Source organism: Pelmatolapia mariae, linkage group LG4, assembly GCF_036321145.2.
Source record: "Pelmatolapia mariae isolate MD_Pm_ZW linkage group LG4, Pm_UMD_F_2, whole genome shotgun sequence".
Taxonomy (NCBI): domain Eukaryota; kingdom Metazoa; phylum Chordata; class Actinopteri; order Cichliformes; family Cichlidae; genus Pelmatolapia; species Pelmatolapia mariae.
Window position 1 is genome coordinate 27913868 of NC_086230.1, and position 22483 is coordinate 27936350.

Genomic DNA, 22483 nt, shown 5'->3' on the forward strand with positions numbered 1-22483 from the left:
CTATCTAATAAATCAAAGCTGATGATCACAGGCAAGCATAGAAGAAAAAGGTGTTTATCACCCTGTGATGAGCCAGAAGGCTACTCTAAAGTTCTTGCTTCAAGTTTGGAAGAGCTGAGGAAATTAATGTTGATGGACAGAGCAGGTCATCCTCTGATGGCAGAAGAGGCGGGCGAATGGAGATTAAAGGTGACTGAGAGAAGCGGAGATGATGAAGGGATGAAGGAAAAGGGAGAGATGAAAGGGAAAGGGGAGAGGTACGGAGGTCGTCCGGGGGGTGATCAGTGAGGTGGATGCGATGCCATCTGACAGGTCCAGCTGGGAGACTGCCCGCCCCCCAGCGCTGCAAACTGGTCAATATGGAGGCCAATTACTGCTGCCCATGTGACCAGGGCATCATCCAACCCTATCATAACACACACGCACGCACATGCACGCGTACACATGCCATCTGTGTAGACCAGCAACGAACCCCAACCCCCTCTGATCCAGTTGCGTCCCTGTGCACGCTTCTACTTAACCTCCTAAACAGGAGGCCAGCCACGCCCACTCGCCGGAACCTCCTGAGCATACCGGAACTGGGCCGTGGTAAGGATGTCATACAAGTTAAGAAGAGTTTCTGTACTCAAATTACGTGAACAAACATTTCTGTTCAGGTAGCCATCCTATGCGTCAACATCTTGCACCGCAGAAACCCCGGAAAAAAGCACCTGGCCACCCGCCAAGGTCCTGAAACCTACCTGGCTCTCACCCTGATCTCCACCTCTGTTTTTTTGGGGCGGTTTTTTGCACCCCTGGCAGTTTATCCCTGCCCCTTTTACCCTCCAACCTCCTATCACCCCTTTCCCCTCCACCTTACTTCCTCCTCCCCCACCCACCTATTTTTCCCTTGGCAGAACCTCCAGCAGTAGCACACTCTCAGTTTAGCTTCTGCCTCGTCTCCTGCCCCACTGCCCGTACTCCGCCGTGCCCCATTGTGCGATAACAAACAGATGTTGTGGAATTTCCTCTGAACGAACTGCCAGTGACAGGCCTGCACCCTTGTCTGGCAGTGTGAGGGGCGGGGGGGCGCACTGGCACAGAGTTTGGCAAAAGGGTTGGCCGAAGCCTGCGCGATTGTTTCCTCAGTCTGTACACATGTGGAACATTTCAGTTTTTCAGCGCTGCTGCGTGCGCGCAGGTGCCAGAGAAGTTAATGTAAACACTGGTGTGTGTGTGTGTGTGTGTGTGTGTGTGTGTGTGTGTGTGTACTTTCCTCATTCTTCCTTTTTTTTGTTCATAAATTATTAAATCTCTCTCTCACACACACACACACACACACACACACACACACACACACACACACACACACACACACACACACACACACACGCACTGTGTTATATATTTCTCTGTCTCCCTCTCTGTGTCCCTTTTAACTGACTCATTTTGTTTTCAGTCACTGACAGATTGCGACAGCTCACAATCTCTTGACCAGATCATCTTTCCCCCCATCGACTTTTAATTCCCAGCGCTTTTATCCCCCCTCATATCTTTTGCACATATTCTTAACTGATATCTGCATTTAGCAAAACACTCGATTATTATTTTAGCTAGACGTTAATTGGAATTCACACCATAGTACTTGTGACATTTTGATAATCGCACTATTGACTGTTATGTCGGACAAACACTCTAGATTTTTTCCCCCTACCAAGTTGAGTGAGAAAACGAGTGGGCATGAACATGATAATTTAAACAGCGAGATTCATTCACTCACTTTTCATCCTGAGTGGAGCACGGAGTGTCACTGGAAGTTTTTTTTTTCTTAAGTCAGACTAGCTAAATGATTTTTTTTGTAAATGCAACTTAGTTTTTATTTACGATATCACCACAAATTATACATTAAATGATTTAATCACAGAAAAGAAAAAATGTTTGCAGAAATTCATAAACTCTATAAGAAAAACACTTGTGAATTCCTCATCTCTTTTCTTTTTTATTGACGAGAGCTGCATATATTTATAATATTTCTCAATTTGACTTTATTGCACACTCCTTTATGAGCTTATTGTGTCACAACCTCTCTTTCCCTCTACACGCACTTAGCGCTCACGCAGAGGCCTGTAATCGTTCCATGGAACTAAAAGCATAAATGCGTTCACTGCATGACTAACAGTGGCAAGTTAGTAGACAAGAGGTTGCCAATCTAACTGATTTGCTCTTTTTCCTTCAAAGCTAAAACCTTTTGCAAGCTGCCTGCGATTTTTTAAATCAACTACTACTACTTTCTTTCAAATTTGGCTGTCGCGTGTGTCTGTATGTGTGCCATCAGCCTAATTTGTTGCAAGGTAACCGCATGTAAGGGCTTTCAACACCCGCAGTTAAATTCCAAGGATGCAACACAACCTTCTTGCAATGCATGAGCTCGTGTACTACATAACATTAGAGAGAAATATGCATATTCATAGGCCAACTCTTCACAGAAATGCCTTACTGCTGTGTATCTGCGTGAGTTGTGTGTACGGTGTGTGTGTGTGTTTTGCGAAGGGTTACTCGGGATGAGCGCTCTCGTTTTTAAACGTCCTGGATAATGAACAGATGCTGCAAAAATTAGGAAAGAAACATCGACTCCTCCCAGCAGTGCCACTTTGGCCCGGTGAACTGGCACACTGGCGCACACACTGGGTTGTCCTCTCCGGAGCTCCTGGTGCTGCTGCTGGGGAACATTAAGGGACTTGGCACGGCTTTCCTCCGCCAGCCTGCCAGCCTCTCACTCTTTCACTCTCACCGGACTGTGGAGGAAGAGGAGGAGGTGGTGGTGTCGGGGGTTCGGGGAGTATTTTGATAGATGCCCTATCCCACTGCTGGCTGGCTTCGCTTTTAGATTGGCTCCTCCAGAAATCCATGCAGCCTCTTCTTTTTATTTATTTTTTCTGCTGATGAGGCCAAAAAGAATATAGGGGCACAAAAGTGTTAACACAAAAAAGCAGAGTGGGCCTCAGAGTTTTATGTGGGAGGAGGTTTAAAGCAAATAATCCGCAACAACAGTGTTTGATCATCGGTTTGATTCCCACCAGGGATAGTCACTGCACCCAAAAGTTGAGCTTCTATAAATAGAAGTATTTTTTTACTATATTGTTCAATCTTCAATGATATTTATCACACAAAACAACATACTGTTGTTAGAGAAGAATTTACAGACTAGTTGAGGATCAGTAAAAATATATGCCGTCAATATGTCCGAACAAAACGTGTAACGATATTTTTTTTCCTGTTACAGGTATGTTCACGATGAAAAACTCGTCTTTTTTCAAGCTTTTCGAGGCATTATAATTTTTATATTCCACATGACGATATCTTCCTCTTTTGGGGAAGAGAGAGATAAAAATGGCAATTTTCATAACTTAGTTTTCACAATAAAACACTCATTTTATTTTTAAATGATGTGAATCGTCGTTAGATCAATACCTAGTAAAGACGTCGAGGTTAATATGTTGAATACATACGTTTAATTAAGAAAGTACTGATTTTTTTCCCTCTTTTTTGAAGGAAACTAAGTAAAATTTGTTATTTTTTTTTATCGGTGCATGTTTTACACAGAACATTATTACATTGTCACATAACTTATGGTGTGTCGCATTCATCCAAACCTTAAGCATTGATATCAGCAGATTAAATTCGTGGGAACACACAGATTTAACGAACTGACAGGAAATGATGAGCAAGTTGTTCCAGAAAAAATACATGATTCCCACATTTCAAAGCAACATTTTAAACATCAATATAATTAAAACATTCTCCGCTCCCAAAACCTCTGATTTATTTTAAAAAGCCGTGGAACAATCTGAGTTTTGCTTTTTGATATATTTATATAATTATTTGTTTTCTCTTCGGTGTTGATGTTGCGTACCATCACCCGCCACTCAGGTCCTGTGTGTGTCATTACAGCAGTGAGCACCCACCACATTTTGGGGAGCATATGGGTTCCAGGGCAGAGCTCCAAACCCAGCCGGGGTCGCAACGGCTGCCCCTTGCACTGTGACAGCGTGTGGACACCACACGCTGACTTTTCTTTCTTTAAATAATAAATAAATAAATGAAAGGTGGTTAAATTGGTTTTTAGAAATTATGTTATTCAGACTTCTCCTCTGTGATAAGTTGATGTGTGTGATAGGGAGAGTTTACACCTCATATATCCACCTCAATCAATTCAAACACCTGATGAATAAGCCCATATATTCATATTGCCGTATTACTGAAGTGTTTAAATGTTTCAGATGTGTTAAAGTTTGAAGAAGGGAACTTTTAGGAAAGGAAAGTGAATTGATTATACATCAGCATGAATATGATAATGAATAGTCTTTAAAATAATATTGTTTTAACAAATATTTGGATTTTAGCTGGTGTCACGGCTGCATTGCTTCCGTTGGGTCAGGATCGCAAAGTGCGTGTTTTTTTTTTTTTACACAATTATAAATATAAAGGCATTTGAAACAAACAGGCCTAATGCTTATGTATCAATGATGTAAAGAGTATATAAGCTATCGAAATAATGTGATGATTAACAGAAGAGGTGTTTATGTGTTTTCCTTTTGGCGTTGGAACTTTAGACTTCTGAATATTCTGGTGCAAAAGAAAAGGACATACACAACGTGTTTGTTTCCTAAAAATCTAAAAAATCACTCCCAAAATGGAGCCCTTTATGTTCTGCATGGCGTTAAGCTTCACACTGCATGGACCAAACACCAGGTGTAAGAGCTGTCCGAGGTGCTGAAAGAGACTTATTTCTTCCTTCTTTCTGGTCAAGAAAGTGTGAAGGAGACTCCATGATGCTGTTAATTGTAGCGCTTAGCATAATTTAATCTGTATTTTGTGAGTGTGTGTGTGTGTTCACCACGGTGTCCAGGTTCTATTCATCTTGTAGATTCTCCCTTAAGCCAAAGTGCCGCAGTACATCTGTTGACGTCCTGAGATACATTCAAATCATTCCATGCATTTTTAAAGGCTGCTTTGTAAACCTGAGACCTTCGCCAGGCAAAAACGACGCACTGGCACCATTTTAGTCAATCGAGAAAGATGGCAACACCGATCTCTCCCTCCTGCCCTATTTTATAGGATAAAAGCCCCGAGGCTTGGAGGAACTCCTGTAGGTTGTGGCACGAGGCCCGGTCAGGCTCATAATATCCAAAAGGAGTGATGCGGGCTATGCACTTTTTTTTCTTATAAATTAAAGTCATTTTAATTCGAGATGTGGTCTGTAGGGGATATAAAACGCATGTAGATGTCCAAAGACTTAAAAAGAAATCAATTTGCACAGTCTCGTTTATCGTCGTTTTATTGTACCACACAGTTGGTTGAATACAAAGTTAAAAGACTTGAGTCTTTTCAAAAAATAAAGCAATAATAATATTAATAAAATAAATAAATTAAAATATCGAAAAAGCAAAAAAATAGAACAATGGTCAGCAACACAGTGTTCCCTTCATTTCCGGACACTATTAACATTAATTAGAAAACAATACAATAAATACGTGCAATAATAATAATAATAATAATAATAATAATAATAATAATAGTGAAGTTTTCAGCATAGCAAATTGCAAATAGAAAACATGGAACCAAAAATTTGATTTGAAAATAAAATACAGTGCAATGGCTCACTTAGAAGAGCAACGGTAATATGTATGAATAGAAGTAGAAAATTAAATAAGAAAAGGTCTGATTCCAATGTAATTTAATTTTTTTTTTAATTTTTTGTTTATTTATGTTTTTTACTTTAGAAGTTGAACATTGTGGCCAGCCCATTTTCAGATTCGTGTTTATTCCTGTGTTTGTATATGTGTGTGTGTGTGTGTGTGTGTGTGTGCGCGCGCGCGCGCGCGCGTGTACTTGTGTGTCTGCGCGCACCCGTGCGTGCAGCAACAGTGCTGATGAAACATACAGTGTCCTTCTGGGCCTACTTGCCTCGCTCTGTGGCCTCGTTAGATTTTGCATAGACGCAGGAACGATTGATTTGCTGTAGAACAGATTCTTCTAAAGCAAATCAACAAGTACAGTTCTCAGGATTTTTCCCTCTGTGTTCGTCTGGATTTAATTATTTCTCAAAAAAACAAAACAAAACAAAAAAAACCCCAAACAAACATACAAACACATCTTTCCAAATGTGATGTCGTTTTGCTCGGTTATTCATGTATTTTATTAGAAAACCATCGCAAATATCAGGGTAGAGCTGTAGCCAGTGATGTAGTGGTGAATAAATTAGACTCCCAGCCATGAAAATGCAGACAACCACCAATACAAAGACAAACCACAGATTAAAATTATGAACAATTTAAAATTCCATTTTCCTCATTAGTCTTGATTTGTTTGTCAAATTTCCGCTTAGAGATAGAAACATTGCGCAAAATAACACTTTGCAGGTTAGGTGGACTACCTTCCACTACATCTCTGACTATAGCAAAAACATTTTTTACGACAGAACAAATTAAAAGAACAACACTAATGACAACAAGTGCAGGATTTCCCCAGAATGCCTAAATCCTGGCGGGTAAGCTTGTCAAAAAGTGTGCCGTGGATAGATTGTTGATTGCAAGGGGACGCACGATAGGCTTGTCGTCTAATTGTGAAAAAACGCGTTCAGTTCATCATACACGGGGGCCCGTTCGTGGTGTATGTGCATGTCGTGGTAAGGCAGGACGTTTTCAGTATGAATACCGCTCCGGGTCCCCGAGGAGCCAAACACCAGGTTGTGGGCCCCAGTGGGTCTGGAGCCAGGCAGACCGGAGTAATGCATAGAATAGTGGTACCCCTTCTCGTTGTCGGGGGACGCAGAGCCTTGATGCTTCAGGGAAAAGTTGCCATTGATGCAGAGAGGCGGACTGAGAGGCCCCTCATATTCGGGACTGTTATACTCCGGGGATCCGCTCCCGCCATACAGTGAGTCGTAAGCCGAGCAATAGCCGTGTGTCCTCAGCGGGTGCGAGTTCGAGCCCGGTTGGCAGTGGGGGCTAGACAGACGCGCGCACTGGTAAGGGTATGAATGCATGGAGAAGGAGCCTGATCCATACCTGCCCCCCTCCTGGCACTGCTGCTCAGTGAGGAAGTTGCGGGAGTTCAGCTGGAGGCATCCCGCCACCAGGTTGGTTGTAGGCTGGGAGAGACCCTTGCACAGCGTCTGGACGTAGGACACAAGGTCAGGCCTTTTCCCAGAGCGTAATATCTCCGACAGGGCCCAGATATAGTTTTTGGCCAATCGTAACGTCTCAATTTTGGACAGTTTTTGTGTTTTGGAGTAGCAGGGCACCACTTTACGCAGATTGTCCAGAGCAGAGTTCAGGTCATGCATGCGATTGCGTTCTCTAGTATTTGCTTTTATCCGCCGCAACTTGGAGCGCTCGACCCTGGCCTGGGTCATTTTGCGTTTTTTGGGGCCCCGTTTCTTGGGCCTGTCTCCCTCCGTGTCCTCTCCGTCGTCCTCTTCTTCCACTTCGTCGTCCTCGTCGTCTTCCCCATCGTGTTCTGAGTGAGTCCGACTGCCTCCTCTTAGACCAGAGGCCTCCATTCCGTCCTGGGTGTCCTGATCCTCCTCTTTGATCTTGCTGTCCTCGCTGTCGCTGTCTTCGGCCCAGCCAGAATATTTTTGTACGTCGGGAAGCAGCGAAGGGTCACTGAAAAGCCTCGTTAACATTGTGGATCTACAGGGGAAGGAATACATCGAAAATTAGGCCTCGGAATCACAAGACATTTTGTGTGGGCGCTACAGATTGCATGACAGCGAAGAAATTTCAGATACAATGGCTCCACAAAAACACTAAATCAAACAAACAAACAAAAAACCTTCCTTTATCGCACTTCACAATAAAAATTCAAATATTTGGCTTATTTTAGGATTATATCAATTCCCGAGGATGTATTAAATTTAAGGTTATTGCTAAATTGTTGTTGTCCCAGAAAAAATGACAAAATGCGTAAATTTGGGGAAAGAGTAAAAGAGAAAGAAATCCCTCAAATCTTTAGGCTGAGCTGCAGCCAGACGGATCCCCATTTAATTCCCTGCTGTCAGTCGTATGCCCTGCCGCGTCCTATCGCAGCGGGTCCCAGCGGCAGGGGCCACATTACAGGTCCCATGGGGGCCCCCACTTTCACTCCTCCTGACGCCCATATACACTCCTGGCTGCATTCCAGCACTATTCATCCACAACACGCACCTCTGCTCAGAGCAGGCAAGGCAAGGAGGATTTTATGTAATTGATAGGCTGTCCACCTAAATTTTGTCTGATCATATATACATATATATATATGAGAAAGAGGGAAACGGATCACAAAAAATCCTTTTTTTAAACATATCACATCAATGAAAATAATAATAATCATAGTAAAAGTACATAAAATACTGTCACTATCATTATAATACCTTATTATTAACCGTTAACAATTAATCATTAATGACACTTGCTGACTGTAACGTCTGAAAAACGAAACGAAAGCGATCAGCCTACCACTTGATTAGAAAATGCAGTCCCATCACAGAAGAAGAAACACGGTGATCTTTGACAGATTCAATAAGCCTCCACTGGCTTCCTCCCTGACATGTTCCACTTCCGAGCTATTATTATAGTGCAGCAGCAGATAGACTTGCAGCTCATGGTAAGGTAGGCTGTGATGGTTGGTTAATTATCTCGGGGGGTGTGCCAGGGGCAAAATCTAGTTTTTAAATCTCAGGCTCAGGAGGTTTGCTCAATTAGAAGCAAAAAACACAACATCGTTTAATTAACAGACCGTGCAGCTTACACGAAATAGATTTCACACATAATTCAGTATGCACGAGTGCACGATTTCAAAGCACTTTTTAGTCAGCGATAACCTTTACAGATGGAAATCACTTGTATCCTTTTAGCCCTCGTTAAATATAAAAAAATCAAGTCGTGAAATGGCCTCTCTTGCAAAGCCTCCTGCCCTTCCACTGAAAAAAGCTCTGTTTATGGTTCAAACCATGTTGTTGCGAGATAGATTGTTGAAGATAAAACTGGACAAACAGAGATAAATCATGCCGCAGACTGCCTGTCACAGTCAATGGCGTTGTCCCACCCTTTCATTTGCTCCGAGACTGAACGTGCAAATCATCGACAAAATCATCAATAAATCTCCCATTAAGCTCGAGGACGTCCTCCATCAAGGTAGCGAAGCCGATTTATAAAAACAAATCTTCCACGGAAATGTCTCACACTCATTGTCTTTTGTTTGTCAGATTCAAGGTCCAGACGCAGGAATCTCTAAATCAAATTAGTGTCCGATGTGATCTATTTACAGCCCGTGCGCTGTGATCAGGGCTGCTCCAGTCCTCGGAACCGCTCCTGTAAATGATCATAAAGCAGTGAAATCGGGATCAGGAGACGCTTGGCTTTTTGACTTGAGCGCGTTAGGCTATCTGATTTATGATAATCCAGCTAGTTTGGGATGTTTGAAGTTGAAGGGCAAGCCGAGCAGGTGAGAGAGTGAGGAGCTATTTTGTGCAAATGCGTCCGCATTGGTATCCAACAAAAAGGCAAACACGAAAATTGCACGTTAATGCATAACATTTTTTTGTTGGATTGGGTTTCAAAGCGTGCCATCACCGGCATAGTGCTTTTAATCTAGTGGATCGATCCCAACATACCAGAGCAAAGTCACTGACACTGGAGGCGACTATACATTTACATTTTTACCTGTAGAATAGACCTTTACAATAAAATGTATGTGCAATAAGTGTGTTTAATTCACCTCTAACATTTATTAAAAGTTAATTCTGACAATATATCCAAACACCTGGAATTAAAATGCATTTAATTTATAGATTAAATTTCTCCTACATTTTGCACGGACACTTCAGCAACACTGATAGTTTTTTTTTCCTAAGCCTGTATTTTTTTGTTCCAACTTACCTCGGCTCGAGCTCTTCGCAGGGGATGTGAGGAGAAAAAAAAAACGCTCTTTACTTTCAGACCATCTTCAGGGACCGCACGAGCGAGCGAACCACCGCTCTCTATCAGAGTATAGGTGCAGGAAGCGCGCGTCTTTCTTCACTGGTGCTGACGTTAAGCGGTGCCTCTCTCCCAGCACGCGCGCCCGAATAAGTGGAGCTTGTGAACGAACGTGCGTCTTGGCTGTGTCTTTGTGTATACGTGTGAGTGACTGAGTGAGTAAGTGAGCATGTATGCATGTGTGTGTATGTGTGTGTGTGTGTGCGTGTGGCAACCGTGAGCTACCGGGGACGGGGTTACATACCAGCTATGGCTGTGATGCCAGCGCCCATATGGCTGGCACGTCACCGGCAAGAGCCATCACATGAGAGCCCGGTGATTGACATGCGCCCGCATTCGGAGAGATTTGCCCTCCCGGGGGAAAGAGAGACACACAGAGAGAAAGAGAAAAAGAGAGAGAGAGAGAAGCAGGAGGAGGTAGTGGTGGTGGAGAAGGAGGAGGAGGGCTTCGCCATCTGTCACCGCGCTAGCGCTCACACAGCCAGAAAAAAGGAGGAAAAACAGAAGAGAGAGGGAGAAAATAAAATGGTGGAACAACAAAACTCATCATTGTTGACCTGTGCTGCTGTTTCAAGACATGTAAGCTACTTTTTTAAAAAAATCAAACCTGTGAAATTTGGTAATCCCCTGCCAAACTCACGACTCGGCGTTTAATACAATATAAGAGCTGCACAAATATCACCGCACTTACTTACCACGAAAAAGGTGATATTAAAAGGGCTAAAGACAATTAAGTATGTGAAGTCATATCAGAAAACCCACTGATGCTAATTCCATATATTATGGTAGTCATCACACTCCAGCATCACCCATGAAGGATATAATCTTATAAAAATGTGGAATAAGTGGCAATACAGTGGGTAAACTATAACCAGCAGTCAAACAAGAGCTACTTAAAAATATCTGAGCAAGCAATTAATCAATTATCTTCTCTCAAAGTCTATCCTCAAAGCCTATTATAAAATCATATCAATTAACTCTCATCAAATGAAAGGTGGGTAAACCGTGTTTATTTGTGGGGTTTACCCTCCACCACAGCTCCGGTTCAGAAGCTGAGTGGGGGAGGGAGATGGGGATGCATTATAAGTGCATTAAGACCGTGGAACAGACGGCATATTGTTTATTTATTTACCTAATTGGATCAAATTATGCTTCAATGTATTCAGAGGAACGACAACCAAAACCAACTGTGATTTGTTCTGACTCTTCTGGGCCCAACACTGGCTGCAGATGACCCACTTGCCGGAGCTTCAAATGAATTAGATTAAAACATATACCATTACATAGGCTTCAGCTGCATGCATGGCGTGCGTGTGTGAAGATCAAATGTTTACTGGTAACTGTGTCTGAATGTGTGAGGTTTGCCAGAGCTGCTGCTCATGTTTTCAGCATGCAATGCTAAGCATGGAGGGCGGGTGGTTGGGTGGGGATGTCCACAGGGGCAAGTGTCACAGAGAGAGGGAAAGAGATACAGAGACACAGTGAGAGGATGGGTGAGAGAGAGTCTGAGACCCAGGTGTGCAGACCCACTAGGGATGTTTGAAAAATGAGGAGGAAGGGGGGTGTAGCAGTAGATGACATGCTGGTTGAATCTGGCAGAGAGCCTCAAGATTTAGGAGGCATGTTGGCACATCAGTGGCAGAGATGCAAGAATTCCTTGCCACCAGCGCCCCGGTCCCTCCAATATGTCTGATTTGCTGCATTGTGTCCACCTCAGCTCAGAGATCTCTCTATTTAGGAGGCATTAGTGGAGTTAATGTGGGAGAAATGAGCCTGATGACCACCAAGTCCAACTTGGCACAAAGACACCCATCAGGCTGAGGGAACAGGGACCTGGAGGCTGAGAAATAGCTGATAGAAGCTGATCATGTCCTTGGGTCTGGATCACCCCTACATTGCCTGCGAAGCCACAACTAAGGCAGTGTTTGGGAGGTTGCGGGGTCATCCCTGGGGTTAACACTAGTGTGGCAGCTGTGGTTAGGGAGCCGTGATGTTGCACATTCATTAATGTGTCTCTTATCCCTTATGGGAAGAGGGAATGATAAACTGGCAGTACCTTGAACCATGGTGGTGTGATTGTGTCAGCATGTGTATTTGTGTGTGTTGAGGGACACTGAGCTTCACTGCTAGCCAAATTGGTGCCCTATCCTACCTCAGCTGGACGGTGGAGGGGGGGAGAGATGCGAGTGCTGTGGTGATGGGAGCCTGGTGCTTCCCAACAAGTCCAAAACAACCTTCAGGTCACCTTGCCAAAATAAATGCTAAATGTCAACGGCGTGGCTTTAGCCAGCACTGGGCTCAAGGCGGCTCCAATCAAGGAGAGTTTGATCTGAAATTGAAATGCCAGAGAAGAGCTTGTTTGGAATTATGATGTTTTAGAATGACTTTGCATCCGGTTTGTATGTGGATTAGTCTTAAGTAAGGACCACCTGCTGTGCTTTTATAGGCTAAACACATGCAGTCAGATTCTAAATTAAAGCCCTCTCCCTTTAAGATCTCAAGTTCTCCATCACTCATTTCCTCCATGTTCAAATGACACATAAGAGCCTTTCAAAGTCATCAAGCCACACCTCCCTATACCGTTGTCATTCCCTCACCCCTTCCTTCTTCCCTTTTTTCACTGTCAGACATGTGAGGTGATGACCTGCACTTCACTTGTCTTTCTGGAAGAAGTGCGAACTTCTGCTGGCACAAATATGAAATACAGCTCACATGCAAACACACATATACACACATACACACGGACCCTCCCACCCCCATCAGACTCCCGGACCCCATCTGCACTCTCCTCTCTCCAGCCCCCTAATTGCATATGCACAAATGCAAATGCCTATTAATTAATTACTTGACTAATTAGTGCAGTGGTATTTTAGGGCGATAAATCAAGTGGAGATGGGGCCGAGGACGGCGGGGCAGGAGGAGGGCTGCACGGAGCATCGACAATGAACCCACACCAGAGGGAGTAATCCTAATGTACAAGGCTTGTGTGCGTGTGTGTGCTGTGAAGAGAATGTGCACACCAGAGATCCTGAAGTAAAGCACCGTTTAAAAATGCTGAAAAGACCAAAGAGGTGACTGAGGGAGGTGAGTACTTTCAGTCTGGAAGAGGAGGTGAGAAAGATAGCCAGAGAGAGGGGAGGCGGGGGGAGAGAAGAAATTGAGGTAGGTTGAGAGATGACCTCTGCTCTGCCAACTGTGCTGTTTCCTGGCACGCGGCCAAGCTCGGATGCTCGTTGCACCTATTTTCATAAAAGAGAAGGGATCAGCTACATACTAGGAGTGCTCCTACTGATCCATATTTATGCTCACATTGTAAACCTTGTACAATAGTTCAATGAGCATAACAGTTGGCATCATTTACGCAGCGATACTGATGTGATAATTGTGGCATCTGTGATTGGGAGGTGAATAATTCTGGCAGCCATTATAAGCTGTGTATCCGTCTATGTATGTGTGTGTGTGTGTGTGTGTGTGTGTGCCTGTAGGTGTGCCAGGCCCCCACCATAGGTACCCATGGAGATCTCCGGACTGAAATATTCATTCTTGTTTGCTCGCCCAGACAGTGTGGTCCTAATTGCAGCATCAGAAAGCTCCACCTCTCCCTCTCGTCTGGCTTGGCTGCAGCAGAGATAAACCTCATCTGGGAGCAGGATGTCTCTGTAAGTACGTGTGTGTGTGTGTGTGTGTGTATTTGTACACCCGTCCTCTTTTCTGGGGTTTTTAGGTGGATGCTTGGCTTGCTCTTTCTTCACTTACTCACTCATTTACAAACGTTGCACACAAAGCCCCCTTTTCAAGGAGCGCTTCTCATCACAAGTCTGTCAAATTCATTCATTTGATTTGCTGCATGTCACATTTTCCCCTCGTATTTCAGCTTGTCTTCATGCCTCATTCCTTCTGCCTGTGATGGAGTTGGGTCGACTATTGATCTTTCTGTCAACATGTCTGTCTGTCGATCTGTCTGTCCACAGGGCGAATATGAGGCTCTGGAGTTTTTCATCAGTTCCCGTGCCAACCCTACCCATGCCTGGCCAAGCTGAACCATCTTGTGGGATTTTTGGCTTTTAATTATAGTAAGAGAGGATTAATTATGGCAGTGGAAACAAGGGGCCATGCATTATTGATGCTATGAGTGAAGGGCTGGAGGGGGTAGAGGGTGCTAATTAAATCACTGCCCTACTGCCATGTCCTCCTCTGTCTCTGCCTTCACCATGTCTTCCACCTGCTACATCTACAGCACCCCACCCTACTTTGCTCCTGACATCCAGCCACACGTGTATTGTTGCTCTCACGTATCTATCAGTCACATCACCCGCTATTATCCTTGAGGAAACCTACATGTCAAAGTTTAAACACTGAGTTTCTCTCATTGTTGCCTCATGTCCGTTCAGCTTGTCCTTCACCCTCATAGTCCTGTCTTAGAATTTTTTCCTCTCTGTTTTCACTGTATCTTGATTAGACTGCCGCATCCTATTAAGAGTGATTTATTCAACTATTTAATACCCCTCAGTGGCAACACGTTTTTAAATTTGCTTTCACCCTAAATGAGCACCTCAGTTTCAGTTTCAACCCCCACTAAGAAAGTTATTTCTAGTCAACAAGGGATGAGCCCGCTTAAGAGCCAAATGTAGCAAAAGGCTGCCATCTACTGGAATTTGTTTATAATTGTATCCTTTATTATTTAATGGTGCTGAGTTGAGCTTTGAGTACTATCTGTATTTACCCATGGCTTATCACAAATTGAAGTGGAATTTGCAATAATTGAAGTGTAAATACCGTCAGGCTTTTTTCTTTGGAATTTCTTTTAGTGCTTATTTCATACTAGAAATTATGCCAAACAAAATGCTTAAGAGTTTAATATATTCAAAATATAACAATGTAATATAATTTCTTGATATAAAAAGCAACCTAATTTCTGGCAGGTGTGCTTTCCACGAGTGAAAGTGATATGCAGGGTGTTGCACAAATTAATCTACAAAGTTACTTTATGTGAAAGTCCACCAAAAAGACTACAGCACATTTTTGTTTGCATCTATACTATCTAGATTTTATTGTCTAGATTTCCTGAGAATGTATAGTTGAAAGTTTGAAACTCTACTGTGCTTCTGTTCGTGAACTGTGACCTCAGTGGTGTTCTAGCATGGTCTGTTGCTGGGGTTTACATACCAGTCTGGGAACCATATTTTACTTTTCAAGCAGCCTATCACACTGAAGTTAAATTTTAAGAACAATTTGCATTGACTTCTTTATTGTTTCAGAAGGTTTTGTGTCCCCTGATGTGTTGTTGTATATTGTTTTGTTCCTGAATTAATTTTTTTTTCTTTGCATCCTGTGTTCCTTCACTGATTCTCTTGCAGGTTTATTTGTGCGATCTTGTCCTAACAAACTCCAGGGGGGTAATTCCTTTTATGCCTGTCTGATTTCTGCCATATTTCCATACACAGCACTCCGTCTACTACTTCAGATGATGGCTTCCACAGATGGCACCCAGTGGTTGAAGGAACCTGATTCAATCAGACAACCTGGTTTGGCGTCAAACATCCACCCTGCTGAAATGGTGAGAAAAATCTGAAAACAATCCAAGTTCTGCACAAAAATAACTCATAACCCCCCCTTCCACTAGCGCTAATATCTAATCAGCCAATGAGATCGCAGCAATTCAGTGCTTTAGACATGGTCAGGATGAAGTGCTTAAGTTCACACCAAGTATCAGAATGTGGGCAAAAAGTGATTTAAGTGACTTTGAGTGTGGCGTGGTTGTTGGTGCCGGACAGGCTGGTCAGAGTATTTTGGAAACTGCTAATCTCCTGGGATTGTCCTGTACAACCATCTCTAGGCTTTACAGTCAGGAAAAAAGATAATATCCAGTAGATGGCAGTTCTTTGGTGAAAATGCCTTTGATGTCTGAGGACAGATGAGAATGACCAGACTTAATCAAGCTGATGGTAAAGCATCTATCAGGGAGCATCCCTGAATGCAACACACATCAAACCTAGAAGTAGAAGACCAAACCAGATGCCACTTCTGTCAGCTAAGAACACAAAAACCGAGGGTCCAATTCATATAGGTTCACCTAAATTGGACAATACAAGACTTGAAAAATGTTGCCTTCATTTCTCCCGTGACATTCGGATGGTGGGGTCAGAATTTGTCAGAATCATGTAAACATGAGGCAATATCTATGAGCAATGTTTTCAAAGAATTAAGGTAATTCTGAAGGCACAAGGGGATAGAGCCAAGTACCAGAAAGGTGTACCTAATAAAGTGACCCAGGAGTGTATGCATATATACATTAAAACAAATGAAAAAAAAGTAAAGCCTTCAAGACGAAAGTGGTTTAAGAACTTGTAATTACACTAGTAGAACAGTAGATGGTACACACGCATCTTTAGTCAACACAATGCAACATAATGTCACCACAGTTGGTGCTGATACTGCTGGGAAGGGCAGCTTTCCCAGGTGTATCTGACTGTGGTTTTTTATATGAACAGAGTGTGTTTATTGTGCGATGGTATGTTATATAACTGGATGAGTGAGGAGTCAAGTGAGGTGCTGACTGATACACAGTATCTCTCTGTGCCCCTCAACTGAGATACCACCTGCTATTATGTTATAAAGCCTCTCTGTCATCCAGACTAATGGAATACTTCACCTTTCACAGTGATTTTTCTCCCTGAAATCCCCTGTGAATGTGTGGGTTTATTACTACTACAGGACCCGGCAGGTAGAGAGAATTATGCTAGCCTCAAAGAGACGGGTTAATCTGTTATATTGTTGCTTTTTTACCAACACAGTTCCTTGTTCCCTTTTGTTTTTGACACAACTTTATTGAGATAACCAGAATGCATTTTGTGCTTGAAATGGTTGGGGTATCTTCTGCAGGGGGTCTAATGCACCTGTGAATTAGTTTCATAACAGGAAGGCTTTTGTCAGGTGGCACAAGATGCTCTGTTTAGGAGCAGATAGAATTGCAGACCTTTTATCTGGCTTGGTGTGTCTCCACTGTGAGTGCTTGTGTGCGTGAGTTTACAGTACACATGCCACACATTTTGTACAGGTTGTCCCTGCTGGCTGCTGGAGTTATTATAAAGCTCGCTGTTCTAAAGCTGCTAGTAAGATCTATCTTCAGAAGGTTTTTCCTGTGGTTTTGCCAAAACAGTGATTTAATGACAAGGCGGAAGCTAAATGAATAAACACAGTGAAGTGCAATAAAAATAGAGCTAGAGACATGCGAGTCTGCATATCGATGAGTTTAGACAGTGTCTGTAAATACACACAGCAGCATCATGAGTAGAGCAAGTGACATATCTGATTTAATTAGAGCTACAAATAAATACTGACTTCCCCGGAGATATTCACTACAGGTAGGCCGGCACTAGTGTAACAGTGAACAAATTAAAAAATTAGATATAGCATTAAAACATTTTTTTTTCCCCTTTGAAGTAGTTTTATTTGTTAATCCCTTCATGCACAAATGAGTTCTGTAGAATATCTGTTTGCTTTCCAATTAGAGCAATTTGTTCTACTTGTCAGTGTGTCGGCAATGTGGAGTAATGTCGTTAATATGACAGGCGGTCGGGGGATTTTACAATGCCTGGCTGCTCTGATTTGAAAGCTTACCTGACAATTTGTCTCTGTAGTAATTCATACAGCCAAAGAGGAAGGACGCTCCTGATTAGCATGTAATGTCTGAATACATTTTCACTGTATGATGCATTGAAATAGTCAGCCTTGCGTATTCTACAGAACCAAACGGTTTCATCTTTTAACATAATTTCAGCTGCTTTCGTGGAACTGTACACAATGAGCTGGCAGAACAGAGCAGCAGCCAGTAACAGCAACATTAAATACTGTTAGATTTTCCTAGAAATAGAAGGAGTCGTCTGAATTTAGAAAAAAAAAATCTGATTTACTAGTGCCCTAAATCTGATTTACTGGTGCTCTAATGTAATTTAGCTGGTATGTGCTTTGCATCATGTGCAGCATGATGATAGTCAATCTTCAGTAAAATATGAAATCATTTAGTTAGAGTGTTTAAAATGTGCTTTTATTATGAAGTATGAATTTTAAAGTGTTATTTTAAGTATACGTAACAGCACACTCTTTTCTGACCAATTTTAATTATCATTTATCATCATTTATTTTAAATCTCTTTTTTTTAATCGTATTTTACTTGATTTATAAACACTTTCTTTTTATTTGCTGCTCCTTTCTTCTCTAAATCCTTATTTTGCCCGAGAATTGTGATTGCTTTTCGAAGAACTACAGCGTTGTCTGTAATTGAAGTTTCAGATCCCAGATGATCATCCTGTTTTTGTTTACTGTGCCAGCATCACACTTGCTCATTCAGTCTGTGTGTTTTCTTTTTCTCTGTTTTTATTTATTCACTTTTACAAAAACCCTCCAAGAACCAGAAATTCATTTTTTTCCACTGTGGAGAACACGAGTCTGAGATCTCTACATCAAGCACCATTTATGCAATCTATATGACGTCTACTGTATTGTCAGTGGATATCCTGGGTTTTCTGATTTGTGGAATTTGGACTAACAGAGCACTTTCTTTTCAAAATGACAGAAATTGCAACTTTCATATTTTATGGCCAGAAGGGAGGTTTAGTGATCAGTTTTCATTCAGATATTATGATGCTAAAAATCAAATAGTCTGCAATTTGATAGTTTTAACTTAGGATTTCAGAAATGTATAGGAATATTTACTCCTTCCAAAACAAAAAACTCACATTTTCAACTTATGTCCATACTTCAGGTAACAGAGGACTGTGAGACAGAAAGAATTTCATTCAAAGCTGAGGAAGGAGAGTCAGACCTAGAGCTGTCAGGAGGTGGTGAGGTGGAGGAAGTCATTATAGCAGGAAGGACATGGTTAATTTAGAGGTGGTATGTTATAGAAGAATTGTGTAATGTAAGCTTCTGATGCTTTTAAGCATTAGGATTTCTAAAAGGGAAAAATTTTTTTTTTTGAATTCACAGTCATGCACATCATCTATCCTACTGAATATCCTGTTAATTTATATAATAAATAAACTATATGATAAAAGTGCATTAAACTATACCCCTACTTTTCATGATGAAACCTGAAAACAGGATACCGCTGCCCATAACCACCAAGACAGGTGGTTGTGGGCAGCTGATCTGATTACATCAAAAAGAAAATAGGTAACCGGGTTTTAGAAAAAAAAAGTCAGAGTGCACCAGAGAATGGTGCTCATCTCTAAAGGTAGCATTAAAACTTAAAACACTGAAAACATTGTTCAGCACATCTGTGTCCATGCATGACTAAGTTATAGCAAATCTGTCTCCACGACTGAGTTTATACAGGTTCTTCAGTATTAGGCAGTCCATCAAAGTTGTAAATTATCTTGATGTCTCTGATGAGGGGGAAAGAATAAAGTTCTCTGGAAGGTGAGACCTCTCTTAAACAGAATGCATCAAGGCTGCCTGAATCTGCTGAGACCATGGAAAGAAGACTACCTTCATAAGTCGGTGTCCTGTATAGGAGCTGAGAAACCAAATTCCACAACTTCTTCTCCATAATAGACTTTGGATGTCATCTTTTTGCCCCTCCTCGGGCTTCTCAAAAGCAGGAATGTCCTCTTCTGGGCTTTCATCTTCCTGCCTGGCCTTCCTGCAGCACATATCCTGACAGCAATAAGTATGACGAATCTTCCACAGTTCCAAGTAAAATCCTATCTGCCTCACTCAGCTGTCTGTCATACCATCTGCAATCACTGTTAGTGCCATGAGGGATGTGACCTAAGAACCCCAGTTTAGGTGAGTATTAGGTGCACAGAATTGAGTTTAATAAAAAACCTTGACAATCAAAACTTATTTGTTAAAAAGATGTTTCAGGGTTCGGACGTGTTTCCTTCATCTAACAGTTTTAATGTTCATCAGATATTTTTTTCCACACAAAAGTGGAAGAACTATCATTCCATCACGTCATTCTGTGATCAAATAAGACCCGGTGTCCACTACTAGGAACAGAAAATAAAAAATAAAGAAATAACAATTTTGATAAAAAGGCCTAAACAAATTCCTGTGACATGTTTCTAACAACCACAATGCTAAAATTATTTTAAAAAAATCTAAATATCAAAACAATTCTTTCTTAGATGAAAACAATGTTGAAGACAAACATACATATCAGCTTTGGTGCTTTTTGGTGCATTTTTCAGCTTTATCTACTGACTTTGACATAGCGCAGTTGCAGATTTATATCTTAGCCACTTCACTGTCAAGCAGGTCTCTTCAGCTACTAGTGCTAGCAGAGCTTTAAGTTCTTTCTGGGTTTGTCACTTATCTTAAAATGGGTTTAAAAAATTTTGACAAAAAGATGAGCTAAGTCCTGTTTGCACTTGTCGACACTCATAATAAACAGATCCTTATTCCGAATCAGACTTAATTCCTGTGAAGTGGGCACCATGCTGGAATTTGTATCTGATTACAGCATTGATATAGTTTCCTCTCTCAAACCTGCCTCCCAACACAACCCTCCAAAGAAACCTGTTACAGAGTTTCAGTATGATTTAAAAATAGGCCACAAAATGGTCTGCACTGATATGTATTTATATTCAAATACCTAAGGAATATATTTAGTTTAGCCCAGATCCCGAATGCACCATCAGTATGAGAAGAGGGAAATGAGTGGTTTATTGAGTGATGCATGAACTCCATATTTTGACATTTTGATATGTTTGTAGTATAAGCAAAAAAGGAGAATGACCTTAAACTTGTCACTTGTATTTTCTGTCTCTGTTTGATTAGGTTCAAATTATAAATAAGGCGTTAAATTACAGTGTTAGGTTTGGGTACCGGTACCACTTCATTATGCTTGGGGGAAGCTTATAGTTTGACTATAAGCTGCTTCTAGTTTGAGGAAACAAAGTTGGAAACAAATTCCTTACGTATGCTGTCCCAAAGGAATAGTATGAAAAGTAGGTGTGATGTTTTTCCTTTTCTTTTTTTCTTTCTTTACTAGCTTTAGCTTGATGGTATTTTTAGCTGTACGCAGCAGGGGCAGTTCCCCTTTCTTTTTAAATTGGGCAAAATTGCTCAGAACTATAAACAGTGTGGGAAATTAGTCTTACAAAACAACAGAAGACAAACAAACAAACAAACAAACAAACCACTGAACGTGATCATCAGCCTCAAGTGTAGCTTACAACACAGGCTCACGACTCTTTGGATTATTGAAGTAAAAGTCATAATCCTACTTAGGTAATGGTGAAGAATTTTTAGTGGAGAAATGGATTAAGCTGCAAATTAAAACCTGAGTCCAGTAAATTACATGGATATTTGTTTTAAGTAAGATGCACCATTGGTCATATCCATGCTGTCGTCCAGTGCAAGTGGGCATTGAAAGATTATCAGGACTCTTACACTAGAAGTAGGAGGACATATTTCAAGAGGGGCTTGTGCTATCTCATGCCCCATCGTTGACAGACATTTGGTACTCAGTTACAGTAGCTGGACTTCTTTAAAAGTTTTGCCTCTTTTACCTATCTCTCTTTTTAGCAGTGTAGCATGAGAAAAAGGAGGATGTAAATGAAGTGAAACAAAACATTTAAAACGATTTCACTTGTAGGTTTTCAGGCACTGCACTGCACAAAAGAGAGGCCTCTTTGTCTTGCTGTTACTAATGGTACTGATCTGACAGAGGCTAATTAGAGCTTTCCCATAATGGTAATATTATAGTTCTGAGGAATGCCTGCAAAGCATTCCTTCATATTTGTACAGAGACCAAGTTGAGTCCCAAATCTGTGTCTTATTTGCTATGACAAGAACAAAGGCACTGAAGTGCACCTGTATTTATTACATTTGGTCAAATGTGCCTTTCAAGCTCTATTAAACCTCCCTGATTCATAAAGTATGCTTCATGTCACTCTGCCATGGGGCTATCTTTTAAGTATAAAGGAAAATCTCTGTTTGATCATTGCCTCATCATCGATTTGAATTACTCAATCTCCGGATTCATTAAAAGTTGGAATCTGTACCTTGTAGTAAACTAGACTTTTACACAGTGCATTTTACACAGTGTTTATAAAAAAGAAAAAAAATTGTGCAATCCCCCCTGAACACACTACAAGTTATGCAACCACTCTGGAACAAAATCAAATAGCAGTGCATTACTGAAATTTCTTTAGAAGCACTCAGCAACATCTGAGACAATCTGTATGTACTCTATTTTTTCATAAACCTCAAATCATGACCTTTTGGGGCTTCATGTAGTAGATGAAGATAATAATGCACTAATGAGTTGCATCTTGCAGGCATGTGGAGGTGGTGCTTTGCTTTGAACAGAAGTGGCTTTGTAGCAGGGTCCAACACTCAGGCAAACCCTTGAAAATGCAATATGCATTCTGGCAAGTTCATTTTGTTCTTACCGGCAGGATAAACACTCTGTTGACTCTTTTTCTTTCAGACTCTGTAGATGCAGTCCCCAAGTGCCATATATACCTTGACCT

At 41.6% G+C, this 22483-nt stretch overlaps 2 protein-coding genes across 4 annotated transcripts in view; one reads left to right on the forward strand and one right to left on the reverse strand.

The window, feature by feature from the left end:
* The window catches only part of cdk12 (cyclin dependent kinase 12), a 49838-nt gene extending 34280 nt beyond the window's left edge, over positions 1-15558 (forward strand). Inside the window, exons 16-18 of the transcript XR_010093821.1 lie at positions 13561-13660; positions 13973-14074; positions 15446-15558. The gene's annotated coding sequence lies outside the window, so the exon portion shown is untranslated. The remainder of the gene's footprint in view (positions 1-13560; positions 13661-13972; positions 14075-15445) is intronic.
* Positions 5316-10251, reverse strand: LOC134626444 (neurogenic differentiation factor 2-like). Of its 3 annotated transcripts, XM_063472266.1 has the most exons (3): positions 9903-10251; positions 9070-9335; positions 5316-7676 (listed from the first exon to the last, which is right to left on the reverse strand). In XM_063472266.1, the coding sequence occupies exons 2-3, from the start codon at positions 9075-9077 to the stop codon at positions 6599-6601; spliced, it is 1086 nt and encodes a 361-aa protein (XP_063328336.1). In that variant the 5' UTR covers positions 9078-9335; positions 9903-10251; the 3' UTR covers positions 5316-6598. The 3 variants fall into 3 exon arrangements, with proteins under 3 accessions (XP_063328336.1, XP_063328337.1, XP_063328338.1); XM_063472267.1 differs by lacking the exon at positions 9070-9335; XM_063472268.1 differs by lacking the exons at positions 9070-9335; positions 9903-10251 and adding an exon at positions 8481-9062.
* Positions 15559-22483: the final 6925 nt, after the last annotated feature.